The sequence below is a fragment of the Bos indicus genome, chromosome 15, assembly GCF_029378745.1.
Source record: "Bos indicus isolate NIAB-ARS_2022 breed Sahiwal x Tharparkar chromosome 15, NIAB-ARS_B.indTharparkar_mat_pri_1.0, whole genome shotgun sequence".
Classification (NCBI taxonomy): domain Eukaryota; kingdom Metazoa; phylum Chordata; class Mammalia; order Artiodactyla; family Bovidae; genus Bos; species Bos indicus.
Window position 1 is genome coordinate 59364637 of NC_091774.1, and position 19200 is coordinate 59383836.

Sequence of the window (19200 nt, forward strand, 5' to 3'; positions counted from 1 at the left end):
GGAAATTTTGTTAAGAGCATATCAAAGGAGAGGCTGCAAAGGTTCAGATAACTGTAATGTATTAACCATTGCAACCTTAGGCAAATATTTCTCCATGTGAGATAGAAACAATAATAACATCTACTCATTGAGTTGTCATGTAACGTAGCCCCCAGTTGTCATACATAGAAAGGATCTGGTGAATCTTTGCTATTATTAATAATAATGAGGATCGATTTATAGGATGACCCATTCTCTGTTAGTGATCTAGAATTGATACTTAACACCTGTTAGTGTCATTGATTTAAATGTAAAGCTATATGATAAACTAGAAGTGGTCATGAGTATGAAGGAAAAAATTGGCAGTTTTTTCTACTTACAAATTGGCAGTTTATATTTTGAGAGGGTCAGAGTTTGAGAGGATCATGTTGATTCCCAGTAAGACAGATTATTTACTCTGATTATAGCAGAGGTTTTTATGGTCAGTGCTGTCATCTTTCTTTGATACAAATAGGTTTGAAAGTTTTGTGACAACTTTGGCATTTTTTACAGGTTTATCATTTGTATCTAAACTAAGCTTTGACTCTTCTGAGTGCTGCTTCATGGTAGCATTCCTTCTGTCATTCCTCGCATGAACCCTCTGTCCCTACCTGTCATTATCCCAATGCAAGTCCTGTACTTCATGGCCTCTCATCTGTTTTTGTGCTTCTTGAAGGTGGAAGTAGTAAGTATCATTATTATCATCATTTTTATAATTATTACTTTTAATCACTCACTATGTGCCAGGAAGGATTCTAAGCACTTTATATACACAAATTTATTTCATTTTCATTGTAACCCTGTAAGGTGTGTGTTTCTGAGTTCATTTTATAACTAAGAGAGCAGACTCAGAAACGTTAAACAACCTAATATTCAATCTAGTTTATTCTTTTTACAAGTCCTGTGTGCTATACAATTAAACCAGTTAATGATTCAAGGATTATGTTCCTTTGACTTTATTTCAGATTTTTCCTTTCTGCTGGTGCACCTTCTTTCCTCTGTTATGCTTAGCTGGTTCTAACCGAGGTTTGACTTGGGGCTGTCTTCTTTGAGGAGGGAGACTTTTCAGACCATGACCGTCTATAGTACTACTTGCTTCCATAAAACATAATTTACTCTTTGTTAACATTGACATATAACTATACATTGACACTTGACATGTCTGGAATTTTGTTATTTAATCATTTCCAGGGATTCATGTTTGGTCTCTTCAAAGAGACTGAATGTCCATTAGGAAACTAGCAGTATATTTTATAATTCTTTGTATCTCCCTGTAAAATTTATACTCCAAAATTCTCTATACTCCATACAGAATTTATATAATAAGTGTATAATTTTTGCTTTATTATCAAGGTAATTAGATAATTGATTTTATTTATTTTTTTTAGATAATTGATTTTAGTATGACTGTTGCTTCATTTGGTCAACTTCATTTGACCACAATTGAAAGATGTATAAAGTCTTCCTGGTCAGTTAAAAATTGAAAAATTTTGGATTCTTTGTTTCTAGTAATATGTCAGAATACCAGTGTAGTTAAATTAGGTCCTGCTGTCCAATTCATTTGAAAATGCAGTTGTTTATGCTCCAGAAGATAAAATTTTTAAGGGCTGTACTAAAAATCTTTAAAGGTATTACTATCTGAACAAGAAAAGTAATAATAATATTTACATTTTAAACATTTTATTTTATTTTATTTATTTATTTTATTTTATTTTTTAACTTTACAATATTGTATTGGTTTTGCCATCTATCAACATGACTCCGCCACAGGTATACATGTGTTCCCCATCCTGCACCCTCCTCCCTCCTCCTTCCCCAGTGGCTCAGTGGTAAAGAATTCAAGAGATGCAGGTTTGATCCCCGGGCTGGGAAGATCTGCTGGAGAAAGGAAATGGCAAACCACTCCAGTATTCTTGCCTGGAAAATCCCAATCCATGGAGTCACAAAAGAGTCAGATACGACTGGGTGACTAAACAACAGCAACTTAGGTATATAGGTTTGCTTTGATGTGTATAAAATTAATGTTATTTGGAGACTGAGTAATAAAAAATATTACCATCATTGGTTGTATTTTAATGGTGATTAAGACTCAATGGACATGAGTTTGAGTGAACTCTGGGAGTTGGTGATGGACAGGGAGGCCTGGCATGCTGTGATTCATGAGGTCACAAAGAGTCGGACATGACTGAGCGACTGAACTGAACTGAACATTTAATACTTAAACCATGTTGAAGCCACCATCAGTAAAATGACTTGTACCCCCCACCCCCACCAAAAATTTTTGGAAAGAGCATTTGCTGAACACATTGACAATAAGGATTCAGTATTTCATTATTTTCACATTATTTTTCCAAATCTGTACACTTAATAATTGTTAGAGAAAATAGCTGTCTATCATGCTTGGTAGTTGTGTGTTATTCCTTGAAAAGTCTGTCCAGAATATATTATCTGAATTTCTTGATGGTGTTGAATAAAAACTATTTTTCTTATTCCAAAAGATACTGACAGATTAGCATTGTCTGTGCCTGCGACCTTTGAGAAATTAAGCTTATTGAGACCACTCATGCCATATTGTTCTTAGTCATTTGTGTTAATTCAACCATTGTATTTGAAAGCAGATCAAATGGCAGTCCATTGTACAGGGCTAAGATTTGTGATTGAAATTCATTCCTTATTATAGGTAAGAGTAAAAGTTACTCATCACCAGTAAGGATGAATACTCTAATTGTTTGATATAATTGAAGAACATATTTTGTGAAGAAGAGAAAAAAAAAGTTTTGTTATGACAAGTAAGATTTCTTTTGTGAATAAGAATTTAAGCTACAAGATGAAATGTGTGCAGAATTTAGGCAGAATGAGTCATTATAGTAACACCAATACTCTTGATAAAATGAGAAAGGAGATAAATTTATTGCAATGCATTGATTGTTTTGTTTGTGGTATAACTTTTATGTTCTTTTGAGATTTTTTTCCTTTTACATAAGCCCATGTAATAGTTACAAATAAAACAAAGATAAGCACATAGCAGACGGATACTCAACAGACCTTGACAAGACAATAATAAATCAAGGGGTTTTGTAGGAGAAATGGTTGCTGACATTGAGGTTGGTGGCCCTCTATGTTCACAGTTATATGTTCTAATTTATTTTTGGTCTGCAAATGCATCAGTATGACAAATGTCTACCTGTCAACAGATTAGACAGAAAACATAAGTAAAGCCTTACAGAATTCTCTGAGAGTCTGAGTGATTTAAGCACACAATGGTGGAATAATAGCTTGCCTTAGCAATTATAAACGTCTCAGTGACATTATAAACCAGATTACTTTCTAGTTTTTTTTTTTGGTCAGAATATCTGTTATATCATATATCCAAATAACTAGCTCATCTCAACACTTTTCTCACTAGCTATATCAAAGAGCTCTCCTCCATTCCATTTGGTAAATGTATGCCAGGTACATTATATTTGGGGCACAGTGTTTCCAAAGGCTGCATGATGTAATATATAGTGTAATATATATAATGAAAATAATTTATCTTATATGTGTGTGTGTGTGTGTGTGTGTGTGTGTGTTAGTAGGATGAGCTTTTAAAAATACAATTAGGACTTAATGTTCTTCAAGCACTTTCAGGAACCAAACTTCTTGCTTCCTCTATGTATTACTGCTATTATCATTGGGCCTATTACACTTGTGTGTGTGTGTGTGTGTGTGTGTGTGTGTTAAACTCTCTTCATAATCTCTGTTCAGCAATAGTCCTCACTCCTCACTTCACTGTTTTAAGTTTACCACAAAGTCTTATTCTATTCCTGTTTAAAATTCTTAAACCTCTTTGTTCTCCCTCTCAAGCTGCATGTATCCTCACGTATTTTTAGTTTTCTCTCTTCTGAAGTAAGAATTGATACTTGGCCCTTCTGATCCTAATGGAGGTGGCAGGGCATGGCGGGCAGTGCAGAAGTGAGGGAAAGGAAATGCTTATTTCTGCCTCTCTCTCTAATTGTACCACTAATTCATGTGGTACATGTAATGGTACACAGTCTTAAATAAACGACTCTGATATACTCATCTGTAAAATAGAATTATTTTACCTACTGTGCAGGCTGTGGTAAGAATTATATGAGATCAGGTTTTTAAAATGTGTGGCATAGTTAACATAATTGCAAAATAATGGTGTCAGTTATCCTCTTAGTTACCTAGATAGCATGCTTTGTGATCCTTTAAACAATTCTTCTTACTTCTTCACTCACCATATCTATAATAATTACTGTCTTACCTCTGTAAGCAGGCTTCCTTGGTAGCTCAGATGGTAAAGCATCTGCCTACAATGCGGGAGACCCGGATTCGATCCCTCGGTTGGGAAGATCCCCTGGAGAAGGAAATGGCAACCCACTCCACATGCCTGGAAAAATCCCACGGACCGAGTAGCCTGGTGGGCTACAGTCCATGGGGTCTCAAAGAGTCGGACACGACTGAGTGACTTCACTTTTTTCACTTACCTCTGTAAAAAAGCAAAGTAATTAGTAGTACATGTTCAGGAGACAGAACTGTTTTTGAAATCAGGTTTCACCATTCATTAGCTGTGCCTCAGCCAGCTTACCTAGCCCACTCTAAATCTCCCCTTTCTCCTCTGTAAAAAAGTAATAATAATAGTGACTTGGCTCAGAGTGTGGTTTTGAAAATTGCATTCAATTAACTAAAAATGTGTGTGTGTTTATGTCTATGTGTAAAATGATTGAAAACTACAGATAAAATATGTAGCACCACATTTTGCATAAAATAAATATGAAATAAACATGCATACATTTGTTATTAGTCTCCATCCCTGTTGCCATTTCAGGCTTTTGTGTCCTCTAGGTCACTGCTATATTCTCACACCATCCATCTCATACTGTTGGCAGTCAAACTATTTTTTGTATATAAAAAAAGAAGCCCTCAAAGCTGTCCAGGGTCTAGCAAATATGGTATAGATGACTTATCCTGTCCTTGTAGGACTGCTGCAGTTGTATCTCACACTGCCTTTCCTGCATGATCTCTAGTTTGGCTGTCTTACACTGCTACTATGAGAAGTAAGACAGGCTACATACTGCAAAACTAACCTAGTATCTGGAGCATATGTGAAAGTTTTTTTTTTCCGTTACTCTTTTTTCCCTTTTTCTCCTTTCTACCCTCTTCTTCTAATAAATCCTGGAGTCTGGTCGAACATGCTCTCCTTATAACAGGCATATCCTTTCCTATGTCTTTTTAAAATTCTTTTCAAATTAAAAAAAAAATTTAATTCTCTTTGTTTTTATTTATCCAGCAGGTATTTATGGATTACATTCTGTGTGTTATGTATTGTTTGGCACCAGCAACACAAATGTTTAGGACACTTTCAGAGGTTATTCTAAAATATATATATAATAATAATAATAAGATACTATATTAGAGATATTCAAGCCTCCAGGCTGAAAACTACATGAGAGCAGGACCCGTGTCTATTTAGGCATACTGTTGTATTTCTAACTTTTGGAATAGAGCTGTGGACGTATTAGTGTTCTCAAAATTATTTGAAAAGAAAATTTGAGAGAGATGGAACAAGACAAATGGGAGAGAAGGCATGAGACAGCTTGGCATATTTGATTATTGCACATACTTCTGTATGGCTGTAGAAAACATTGTGAAATTCATGTCTGGGTGTAGTGAAAGATAATGTTGGAAAGAAATGAAGGGCCCAGAATATGAAGAACATTGTCCATTTTGCCCAGAAGTTTGGATTCTATCATGGACTTTTGGAGAGCCTGTGAGAGGGTTTAAGTAGGAATGCCACATACTGCTATTTTATTTTAGAAAGGATATCCTGTTAACAGTGTAGTGAGAAGAATCAAGTGAAATTAGAGGTATGGATATGACTTTTGAGGTTATTGCATTAATAAAGCAAAGAAGTTTGGGTGCTTTGAATTGATGATGGAAATAGAAAGATTTAAGATATATTTGTATGATAAAATCAACTGGACTTGATAACTGATTAGTTTTGGAGACTATGGAACATGAGAAGAAAGGTAAGCTCTGACTCTGCCCAGCCTTCAAGGCCCAGCTGAACTGTAACCTACTACACTTTCATTCATCTAATTTCTAATTAAAATTAATATTTATTTTTACTCCTTGTAAAATATTATATATATCTTTCTTATATTGTTGATTTCTTTTTACTAATTGTTATTTGTAAGCATGTCTACGGAGAAGGCAATGGCACCCCACCCCAGTACTTTTGCCTGGAAAATCCCATGGACGGAGGAGCCTGGTAGGCTACAGTCCATGGGGTCGCTAGAGTCGGACACGACTGAGCGACTTCACTTTCACTTTTCACTTTCATGCACTGGAGAAGGAAATGGCAACCCACTCCAGTGTTCTTGCCTGGAGAATCCCAGGGATGGGGAAGCCCGGTGGGCTGCCGTCTATGGGGTCTCACAGAATCGGACATGACTGAAGCGACTTAGCAGCAGCAGCAGCAGCAAGCATGTCTAAAGTCTCTCACCAAATTGGAAGTCTCCTAACTTATCTTTATATTACCTTCTATGGCCTTATCTATATTGGATCTTCCATAAATACACAGATTATCAATTAATGCCATGCGTTTTAATTTAATAACTTCCTGAAAAAACTCTAGAAAGTTAAGTATATTCCTGAGACCTTTCAGTATTTCAAAATGAAACTAGTTACAAATAGGTGAAATTTAATTAACATTCTTTCAAAAACATTTTAATTCGAAAAATTCAAAATGAATAATTGCCAGAAAAGAAAATATTCATAGGAAGAAATTTTAAAGTGAAATCAGGCCATATTGTTTCCAAATTCAGATGAGAACTTACTATTAAAAATCTTGCACAGATTGGAAATGACTAATCAACATTAGAAAAATGAAATTGGAAGATCTGCCCTCGTACTGTTCGTGGCTAAAAATGTTTTCCTGTCCAATTTTAACAGTGTTGTTCCAGTGTGAAAATGTCAAGGACTAGAAGTCTTATATTGGAAAAAAAGTCATTTAAGTATCTAGTCTGTGGAGGGTGATCTGGGGCAAATCCCGTGATTTCTGCCAGTCTCACCCCTTCAGAGACCATCCTTAGCTGTCTTAAAGGATATCACATTTGAGACATATTATATAAAAGGGATATAGATATAATCTATAAAGACAGAGTGGTATATAATGATGATAAATTTGGATTATCTTTATAGGTCCTTCTAGCTTTAATCACCTGTGAGTCTATGATTTTAGGTGTTTTAATTTTTTGTTTTCAGTTTCAAGATCCATTTGAAAACTGCAACATCTCAAGAAGTAAATCTTCACTAGTTGCTCTTGTGCATAATGGCCAGACCTTTTTTTTCAGGCCACATATAAAACTTAATTGTCTTTGGAATTTAGTTCAACATACTTATCATCATAAAGTCTTAAGAAAATTAAAATGGTAGAACAGTAATTGTTTTTAACTGTGTTGGAGGCCCATTGTGCAGAGTTCCCACTTGCATATATCTTTGTATTAGGAAAATGCTTTTCAATGAGGAATTGCTTTTATTACAATGTGATTATATAATTTCAATGGGGGAGTATTATGAGATGAAGTGGAAAGAGCACAGGATCTGCTTTTTGTATTAACTTTGCCCTCAACTAGCTACCAGCTACCTTCTTTGGGCCTTGGTCTCTTCATAAATAAAATGAGGGGGTAGAATAAATAGTATGTTACATCTTGCTTAATCAGTCCTGAATATTCATTGGAAGGACTGATGCTGAAGCTGAAGATCCAACACTTTGGTCAACTCGTTAGAAAAGACCCTCATCCTGGGAAAGATTGAAGGCAGGAGGAGAAGGGGACTACAGAGGACGAGATGGTTGGATGGCATCACTGACTATGGACATGAGTTCGAGCAAGCTCTGGGTGATGGTGAAGAACAGGGAAGCCTAGCATGCTGCAGTCCACAGAGTCGCAGAGTCAAACATGACTGAGCGGCTGAACAACAGAGTGACCCTCTGAGCTCTGAAGTTCAGTGTTTGTTCCGTGTCCATATCAGATCCACAGCTATTCAAGTGTGACTCATCATGGTGAAAAGTAAAATCTAATCTTTATGATATTTAGAAGACCATGGGGATAAAATGTAATTGAGTTGTATTTGATTGAAAGAGCTAACCCAAACTAAGAAGTGTCATTTTCATATTTCAAAGGAGACTGATCAGTAAATAAAAGCATGTTACAGAGTTTCATAGTTATTTATCATTATTAATGTTCTGAAGAAATTCTGTTATCGATGAGTCTATTGCTAATATTAGAATACATAGATTTTAAATGGCTTAAAAGTTGGGCATCTTGTGACTCTTTTATGTAATCCTATCATAATGAGTCTTAAATCTTGAAGAGTATTTCTGAATTCATATATACAGATGAGTATTGCTGTCTTCATAGTTGCATTGGGAGACTTAGCTCTTTTTTTCATATCACATCATTAAATATATACTACACACCTACTACTGTGCACTGATACTACCATATTAAATTGGAGGCAGATTGAAGAATTGTAGTTATGCATCCTATTCTGCAAATGCTAGTTTTTTATTTTCTTTAAATAACCTTCACTTCTGATCCTTAGTCTCCCTGTTCTGTAAAGCTATCAATTTGATTTATCCCCCAGACCCCACACACCATCCAGAGCTATGCCAAAGCCCTGCATCATCTTAGTCACCTCATACCACATTTAATTTCCCCTAAGATGCCTTTCGTTTTAACCTGTGTAGACCCACTAGGACCAATGGTTGGTTTTGCTGCTTCTGTGCCATAGAGAGGCATGGAACTCTGGTAGCATGGGGAACCCCATAACTAAGGATCCGTCCCCTTCATTCTGTCATCTATCTGGCAGCTCTGAGGTCTTAGCACCTGTCAGGCACTTCACTGGTCCTGCACCTCTCTGGAATTTGTTCATCTTTTCCATATCTCTTCTATTCAATTTCAAAGAAATTTCTTTCTTTTTCTTAAATATACCACCTACCCAGTGTAACTAGCTTTCTCTCTTTCTGAACTTTGTTGTTTTTTTGTAACTAAAAGATATAAAAGTGGTTGTAGAAAGTTTTTTCTTTCTTTTGTGCAAAAATCCTGGAAGAGATTCATGTTGATATAAGGCAAAAGCAATACAGTATTGTAAAGTTAAAAAATAAAATAAAAAATTAAATTTAAAAAAAAGGGTTAAAAAAAAAAAAAAGAACCTGCATTCTAAAGCTTTAGATACCTAGGTGTCTTTGAAACAGGAGAAGAGGAACAGAGATGGTGGGAGAGAGAGAGAAGGAGGGAGGGAGGGCGGGAGGAAGGAAGTGGGAAAGAGAGAGAGATGCATAAAGATGGATTTTCAAGAGCCTAAGTTCCAGTGGGAATGAGTCATCTATAAAACAATAAATTTTTCTTGTATTTTTTTATAAAGCCATCTCGGATCATTTACTTTTTTTTTTTTTTTCTTATTTTTGTTTTGTTCTTTCCCTTTTTTCTCTTTCTTTATTTCTTTCAGAAAGAGCACAGAAATCAGAGATGGGGAGCCCTTGTTTAGGATTCTCTTTCCCTCACTTACTAGTAATATGATCTTAGTCAAATGATATTTTTTCTCTGAACCTGAGTTTTCTGTTTGCAAAAATGTGGATAATGCCACTTTTCCATACTCCTTTACCGACTTTTGCTAGACCAAGTAGGAAAACATTAATGCTTGGAAAGCCGTAAAACAGTGTGCAGATAGATAGACTTTATTGATTTAATGCATAGTCAGAGTGTTTAGGAGCCAGATACACCTGTATTCAGCTGTTGCATTATCCACTTATTAGCTTAGTGTAATTTTAGTTTCTGTGTGTAGAAAACTTACTAACACCTACTTCAGGGTTGTAAGGAAGAAATAAGATAATCTTAAATTTCAAGATAAATAAGGATATGTTTTATTCCCACTTCTTAGATGAAGAATTTGAAACTTAGGCAGTTAAAATGATTTGGTCAGGGTTATGCTGGTATTAAATGAAATTACCAGGAAAAAATTCTTGGTATCAAATATGGGTTTGGTTTTTTAGATAAATTATATCAGGTAATTCAAAGAAAGAATTCCATATGTTTGTAGCATAAACATTTGCATATGTGTACAGTTGAGATTTGTAAAAATATTATTTGGAAGCATTCAGATTTTTTGTTCTTGTACATTTGTTAAGCAAAGAAAAATTGTCCAGTTTCCTTATTTTATTATCAAATTGTACAAATTAAAAAATGTAATCGCATGTGGAAAAACTAATTGCTCCTTTTTCAGTTGTAGTGCTGGGTAACTCACAAGGCCTAGATGTCACTTATAATTTTTGATGGGCATTGTGTATTAGAATTTTTAAAATGAAATTTGATGGCTCCACTCACCTATTAACCCAAGACATATGGTAGGGTTCAGTTCTCATTTCATAAATCCCATTTGTCTCCTATTTCATCCTTTGTGTTACACTTGACTGGTAATAGTAAATTATGTTTTTACTATGAAAATTTCCTTGATTGTCAGTATATCACCAAGGGCATAATCATGATAGATTAAAAAATAATCATGTAAATTATAATCATCTCATTCACATTTTCCAGAATATTTTTTATAATGAGAATTTTTCTTTTTAAATATTGATTGGGGCTTTCCTGGCTTGAGAGAAGGCAATCATGTTCAAATTACTTTATCTGATATACTCTTAGTTTAAACCTAGGGTTATATAGGATTTGATATTAGGGATTAACAAGAAAGCATGACCACAATTCAGCTACTTGGTTCATGTATATAACTTTTCCAAGCCTAGAAAAGTTCTCTGTTTAAATCATGCTAAACCGCTAGCAATTTTAAAACTGAGGTGAACTATGGTGGGAGATTTTTACTTTTTCATAGATGTATAAAATAAGTATACAGCCTGGGAGAGGAAATTACTCAATCGTGAGATTTAAGCTAACAGCCATAAAAACAATAAGACTTCAAGTATTGTTTTAAAGTTACTGTTTAAAAAGGTGAAAAATATATGTAGCCATACCTTTCGTGCTGATAGTTATAGCAGTGCAAGGTTAAGTTATGCTAAAAAATTTATGTTAAAAAGCAGTGCCTGTACCTTTTCATCACATTTACATCTGATGTAATGCTTTAAATACCTCCTCTTCTCAATTTTCGTCAGAAGACTTCCTCCATATTATTCTTTGAATAGTAGGCTAACTTTTCTGAGGACATGATTGGAACACAGGACTCAGCATGGTAGCTTGTAGCAAAAAAAAAAAAAATCAAAGCATAATTGTGCCTGGTCTCTGGCCACTCTCCCTGGAAAAAGTTATAATATTCAGGACAGAGAAATGTCCAGATCCATTATAGGAATTTCCTTTGTGCAATGTACACATGAACTTTTAAAAAAGTTTTATGTTTAAACATTTTTAACAGTCTGACTTCTAGTGTATGTTGTTATAATATTCAGTATTATTGGAATAATTGTTTTTATTTTCATCATATCAGTGAAATTTATTGAGAGTGCATTAAACTAAAGAACATAACTTTCAGAGGATGTGTTGAGAGTATCTTGACTTCCAAATTAACTACAATTCAACAACCTTGTTCACATATATATTTCTTATGCTCCAGGCCTGATTTCTTCCCACTTGGCCTTTTTGTTTTTTAATTGAAGTATAGTTGATTTACAATGTTATGCTAATCTCTGTTATACAGCAAAGTGACTCAGTTTTACACACACACACAAACGCACACATATCTATCTATATATAAATATATAAATATTTATAATCTTTTTTTAATATTCTTTTCCATTGTGGTCCTGGTCTAATTTCTAGTTTCTTGAACTCTCAGCTGGCTTTTTTTTAGTGCGGCTAAATAAAATAGCTAAGAAATAGATTGAGATCCAGTTAACTTCATTAACTGGATCTTGAATGATTCAAGCATTTAAAAGTATGTACCCCTGTATATTGTATCCTGTTGTCCTGGTAAATCTTTTACTTCAAAATTGTTTTGGCCACTTCCTAGAAGTTTGGGGCTCCCCTGGTGGCTCAAACAGTAAGGAATCTGCCTGCAATGCAGGAGATCTGAATTCAAACCCTAGATCAGGGAATGACTACCCATTCCAGTATTCTTGCCTGAAGAATTCTATGGACAGAGAAGCCTGACAGGATACAGTCCATGGATTCGCAAAGAGTTAGACACGACTGAGCGACTTTCACTTTAAATGAGAAGTTATGTGTCACCTTACCAATTAGGTAGATATTGGGATATCTTCTTCTAAACCTTCTTTTTCTTTCTAAACTCTGGAAAAGTCTAGACACAGTGGAATTTTAAGTGACATTTCCAGGGCAATATAGCTCCTTAGTGGCAAAGATAGAATTTATCACAGATGTTTTGACTTAAGCCCTGGGCTTTTTCCTGGTCTAATTTGTTAATTAAATATTTGTCCTATGACTACTGTTAGGTATAATCTCTCTCTCTCCTTGAATATCTTTATGCTTAATATGAAGTGTTTAGAGAAACTGTGATAAAGTGAGTCACGCCAATTGTAAACTGTTTGCAAATGATGAGAAATTGTTGGAAATATTTTTAGCCAGGAGCTTGAAAGCATTGAAAAACTAGCAGCACAACACAATGGCCAGTATGACCTCATGGGAGGAAATGTAAATTTGTCATGAACTGGCCAGCCTATGACAAAAATTATTATTTTGTTGATACTCTGACAAATTCTTTTGCACTGATCAGTCATAATTGATCCAAACTTTATGTAAAATAAATTGAACTCTAGGCAAAAATAAATATATTAATAATAGTATAATTATTTTTCTATTTGCTATCAAATCTTAAAAGCATTGTGTGTGTTTAGAAATAAAGTAAGCTGGCAAGAATAAATTTTGTTCTTACTAAGTGGTAATTTTCTCTTTCTGTGTTGGCTAGGTTTTCCTAGATATGACATTTGGTTCAGGAGGACACACAAGAGCCATTCTACAGAAGGAGCCAGATATTACTCTGTATGCATTAGACAGAGACCCAACAGCATATGCAATAGCTGAACAGCTTTCAGAATTGTACCCGTAAGTAATACTCCTGTATAGACATTTAATTTTGTTGCTCAGTATCAGTTTCTTGGTTTACTGTTTGGAATTTGTTTTCCCTTGTATGATGTTATACTTAATGAAATATTTCCTCCCTTTTTATACAAAAATAATTGATGTAAGTGATATTTTTAGCACCACTTAAAAATATTACTGCATTTATCCTTTGTAAATAAGTATAAATGCAAAAAATTATTTTTGGCAGATATTTGAAGATGTGTTGAAATCCATCCTTCAATAGTATTTTACCAGATAACCCATACTTTAAAAACATTTAAAAAATATTTTATTTATAGTTTCTAAGAATTTAGTGGAGTAAATAAGTATGTAAAAATTCTGTAGAATTCATGAGGTTACATACATCAATGTAATGCAATTTTCTTTGAAATCTTTTGGCAGTTCACAAATAAATTTAGACCTTTCTATCCCTCTGTCAAAAATAGTGAGCATTTATGGTAGAACTTGAAAAAAAATTTAAGGTTATTGTCTTTATAAGTCATAAAAGCATTTTCCTTTAGAGAAAAACATTTGAATCAATGAGTTATGTCCTTTTGCCATGTTGCCATCAGGCTGTAAAAGACAAATATCCTGGAATTTAGATGGCCATCTCCAAATATGTAAAGGGCTCTTTTCTGTAATGGGGAGTTGTTCTCTTCTGCTAAGCTCCAGAGACTGAAAAAAAAAAAAAAAAATAGATGAAAATTTTAGAGGTAAATTGTGACTGGACATAGAGTTTTTACAAGTTGTAGCTGTCCAACAATGAAAAGGTCTCTGGTGAAGTAGCGAAAGTAAGACCATGGAAAGGTTTAATCACAGGCTAAAGTTAGAAAGTTGGATTGCAAATCTAGAAGAGTCTTTTCAACCTCTCTCAGGTCCCAGACTCTTTGCAAATCTAGGTGATCACATCTCCCAATATAAATATAGGTAAATAAATATACCTAGATTTTTGTTTGCAAGATCACAGTGTTTGTGAAGTCCCTAGAAACCTATTTGACCCCAGGTTCCTTATTTCTAACAGAAATATGATGGTGAGTTTTTATGGCACAGTATTTTTTTTTAATCATTCTTTCATTTTAAGCAAAGTAACTTAAAATGCACCATCTTGAAGTCTTGTACTGGAGCATTCATATTTGTGAAACTTTTTAGGAGTTTACTTGATTATGATCTGAATATTTATAGAATGAATATAGGTCTCCATTATATATCACTAGCATAGACAGCCTGGTTCTCTTAGATATTATTGTTTCTAACAGTGGTGATTCCCAAGGTCTCTTATTCTTCCAGACCCTCTAATTTCTTAAATGGAATCTCAAGACTGTATTCTTTTTGCAGTTTACAAATGTGGAAACTATTAGCTATGCCTATTAGCTTGCTAAAAGGCACATATGACTTAATAGTTACAGAGATGGGATGTATATTTTGCCCATCACCCAATAATCTCATTTTATTAAATTATAGTACCTTATCTCAAATTTTATTGAGGTTTTTTTTTTTTGGTTCATCCACAAAGTAATTCCCTTTAAAAAATTAAACAACAAAAAGATAAATCAAAATAAAGCAGAAAGAGATAATTCAGCTCAGTTCACTTCAGTCACTCAATGGTGTCCAACTCTTTGCGACCCCATGGACTGCAGCATGCCAGGTTTTCCTGTCCATCACCAACTCCCAGAACTTGCTCAAGCTCATGTCCATTGAGTCGGTGATGCCATCCAACCATCTCGTCCTCTGTTGTCCCCTTCTCCTCCTGCCTTCAGTCTTTCCCAGCATCAGGGTCTTTTCCAATGTCAGTTCTTTGCAACAGGTGACCAAAGTATTGGAGCTTCCGCATCAGTTCTTCCAGTGAATATTCAGGGTTCATCTCCCTGCAGTCCAAGGGACTGTCAAGTCTTTTCCAACACCACAGTTCAAAAGCATCAATTCTTCGGTGCTCAACTTTATGGTTCAGCTCTCACATCCATACATGACTACTGGAAAAACCATAGCTTGGACTAGACGGAGTTTTGTTGGCAAAGTAATGTCTCTGCTTTTTAATATGCTGTCTAGGTTGGTCATAGCTTTTCTTTCAAGGAGCAAGTGTCTTTTAAGTTCATGGCTGTAGTCACCATCTGCAGTGATTTTGGAGCCCAAGAAAATAAAGTCTGTCATTGTTTCCCCATCTATTTGCCATGAAGTGATGGGACCAGATGCCATGATTTTAGTTTTTTAAATGTTTGAGCTTTAAGCCAACTTTTTCACTCTCCTCTTTCACTTTCATCAAGAGGCTCTTTAGTTCCGCTTCACTTTCTGCCTTAAGGGTGGTGTCATCTGCCTATCTGAGGTTATTGATATGTATCCCGGCAATCTTGATTCCAGCTTGTGCTTCTTCCAGCTCAGTGTTTCTCATGATATAGTCTGCATGCTGCTGCTGCTGCTGCTGCTGCTGCTAAGTCTCTTCAGTCATGTCCGACTCTGTGCAACCCCATAGACAGCAGCCCACCAGGCTCCCCCATCCCTGGGATTCTCCAGGCAAGAACACTGGAGTGGGTTGCCATTTCCTTCTCCAATGCATGAAAGTGAAAAGTGAAAGTGAAGTCGCTTAGTCGTGTCTGACTCTTCACGACCCCATAGACTGCAGCCTACCAGGCTCCTCTGCCCATGGGATTTTCCAGGCAAGAGTACTGGGGTGGGGTGCCATTGCCTTCTCCGTTACTCTGCATAGCCATGGCCTAATAGGATTAAATTCAAGAATACAAGTATGGCTTCATGTCATACAGTCAATGACAGGTTGATAAATATCACAAGAATCAAATAGCTGTTGTGATTAAAATGTCAAACACTTTTAGATGTAAGCAGGGCATCTCTCAGGCTTCCCTGGTAGCTCAGCTGGTAAAGAATCTGCCTGCAGTGCAGAAGACCTACGTTTGACCCTTGGGTAGGGAAGATCCCCTGGAGGAGGGCATGGCAACCTACTCCAGTATTCTTGCCTGGAGAATTGCCATGGACAGAGGAGCCTGGCGGGCTACAGTTTATGGGGTCACAAAGAGTTGGACACAATTGAGCGACTAAGCACAGCACAACACAGGGTCTCTCTGACTTGAGGCCCTTATGACCTGCACGTGCCATTTCACAAATTCTTTCAGTGTAAAGATATTCAGTATGCCAAGGTGCCATAGTCTAAGATAACTTTTCCTGAACCCTATTAATATTTATCAAATAGAGTTCTCTCAAAATCGATAAGACAACAAATTCCAATTTCAAAAGTAGACTAATAATAGAAGGGTCAATCACTAAACATCAGTGTGTGAAAAGATGCTCCACAAAAGTAGCCGTGAAAAGGGAAATGAAATTAAAATAATACTGGTATAAAACTTTATACGTAGTAAACTGGAAGACAGTAGTTTTAAAAATGAGGATATGGGGGAAAGGATTCTTATTTTTCATGGGTATCTTTTAATATTAAAAAATAAATAAGCTGCTTAGAATCTATTACATCTAAATAAAAGAAGCAGTATCTAAAGAAACATATCCATAGGCTTATTACAGACTTTGTGTATGCATTTTTGTATGTCTAATCATAGAGAACTTGAGAAAGAAGAAATTAATAGTAGAGAGAGGTACAGAGAAAAGGAAAGTAATAGTTAAGAAAAACAAGAACAGATAAATGATCACCATCCCTGCATAACTATGTAAAGTAGAAAAAGCTAAGTGATACTATATATTATTTATAAATATATATCTCCAATTATAGTTATAGTATAAAATGTACATAATGAAGATAAACACACATTTGGGCTAGGGATTACTTCTGGGGATAATGGATGAATGGGTGGATGGTTGGTTGGAAGGATGGACAGATGAGATAAATTGATCATATTCTTAAAAATACATCTATAATTACAACATATAGTAAAGTATGCAAAACGGAAACATTCTGTCATTTCAATGTGCATATCTTTTGAGGAATTAATTTCTTTCTCTCTTTTATTTATTTATTTTGCTGTTGTCAAAGAGTAGCCTATGCTTCTTAAAAATCCCAAGTTCTTCACTCTGTTAAAACTAAGTCAAAAATAGAAACTCACATTTTCACACACACACAAAAACAAACAAACAAAAAAAAACTAAGCAATTCACAGGAAAGCTGAATTTTAGGCTAACTCATTTTAGCACTTTCAGAAAAGATGACATGTCGGATCACCTGTTGTTTGAAAACTGAAACTTTTCCCTTGCCTCTGAGGACTGTACAAGAGGAAACACATTAAAATTGGAGCATTGGGGTGTTAGCTGACTTTTACCACAGTGGAAGATGGATGTTGGAAGACAGTTGTTTTTAAACATTTTTTTTTTTCTGAATTTAGAGTTAATATGTGCTCTGCATATTGAGTTTAGAGAATATAGACATGTATAAAGAAAATAAAAATTATAATTGATTGCATCATTTGACTGTAGGTAAGGTCCGTCTAGTCAAGGCTATGGTTTTTCCTGTGGTCATGTATGGATGTGAGAGTTGGACTGTGAAGAAAGCTGAGTGCCGAAGAATTGATGCTTTTGAACTGTGGTGTTGGAGAAGACTCTTGAGAGTCCGTTGGACTGCAAGGAGATCCAGCCAGTCCATTCTGAAGGAGATCAGCCCTGGGATTTCTTTGGAAGGAGTGATGCTAAAGCTGAAACTCCAGTGCTTTGGCCACCTCATGCGAAGAGTTGACTCATTGGAAAAGACTCTGATGCTGGGAGGGATTGGGGGCAGGAGGAGAAGGGGACGAGAGAGGATGAGATGGCTGGATGGCATCACTGACTTGATGGACGTGAGTCTGAGTGAACTCTGGGAGTTGGTGATGGACAGGGAGGCCTGACGTGCTGCGATTCTTGGGGTTGCAAAGAGTTGGACACGACTGAGCGACTGGACTGAACTGAACTGAAAGGAGTTATGGTGCTTCCCGGCTTGCTCAGTGGTAGAGAATCCACCTGCCAATGCAGGAGATGCAGGTTCAATCCCTGGCTCTAGAAGATCCTTCAGGAGGAAATAGCAACCCACTCCAATATTCTTCTGTGGAAAATCCACTAGACAGAGGAGCCTGGCAGACTACAGTCTAGGAGTCACCAAGAGTCAGACATAAATTAGTGACTAACAAACAACAACAACAACAAAAACTAAATTATAAAAATACAACAAGCTGTTGCATTCAATAGTTTGTAAAAGTAGATATTCTTATTGGGGTAAATGTATATAGAAAAGTACACAGAAAAAAATTAAACTCACTTGTTAAACTACCACCTAAGTAGTAATGATTTTGTATATTTCATTCCACCTTTTTAATTGCTAGTGTTTCATTATATGTATTATTTCTTTTGTGAACTTTTGGTTTTTTTTTTTTTTTGCTTTTTATACCTTTAAAGCTTTGAATATCTTGGCCACGTTTAAAAACCATTTTGATGAATTGTAGTAAATACATAATAAAGTATTGACATCTTTACTCTGCATCCCAATCCAGAAGCATGATATATTTTTCCACAGATCACAGTATTTGTGTTTCTGACTAATATTTTTTCTTAATTAAAATGACAAAGTACAGAAAAGTGCTGAGAAGTAAATTAAAATAATTCATAGTCCATGACCACCAAAATAAGCAGCAACTTAGTTTACTAGAATTCTAATATAGTCTTATCTTGATCCATATTACTGCTATTCTAAGTCTTTCTGTACTATTTTATTTTAGGTGTATTTCCATTAAACAACAAATACCAGATGTACTTTGTGTAAACAAATCTGAGCATATTTTCTGTAAAGGGTAATTAAATCAGGAGAAGCTTACTCTTTCTATGTCATCTTGTCTTACACTTTCTATTTTTGTGTTTTATTGAAATTTTCTTCAGCATTTACATTTTCTCTTGTCCATTGTCAATGTATATATATTTGTCTTTGCCTTTTCTCTAGCTATTTTGACAGCAATTAAATTTTTTTTTCAATTTACTACTGACTGATGTCAATATTTTTTAAGATTCAGTTCAGTTCAGTTCAGTCACTCATTTGTGTCTGACTCTGCGACCCCATGGACACCAGCACACCAGGCCTCCCTGTCCATCGCCAACTCCTGGAGTTTACTCAAAC

The 19200-nt window shown here is 35.4% G+C and overlaps 1 protein-coding gene across 8 annotated transcripts in view; it reads left to right on the forward strand.

Moving 5' to 3' along the window:
• Nucleotides 1-19200, forward strand: part of METTL15 (methyltransferase 15, mitochondrial 12S rRNA N4-cytidine) — a 217316-nt gene that overhangs the window by 92056 nt on the left and 106060 nt on the right. For all 8 annotated transcript variants that reach the window (XM_019975441.2, XM_019975445.2, XM_070803980.1 and 5 more), the window contains one exon: nt 12958-13094. In XM_019975441.2, coding sequence (XP_019831000.1) covers nt 12958-13094 — 137 coding nt within the window. The remainder of the gene's footprint in view (nt 1-12957; nt 13095-19200) is intronic.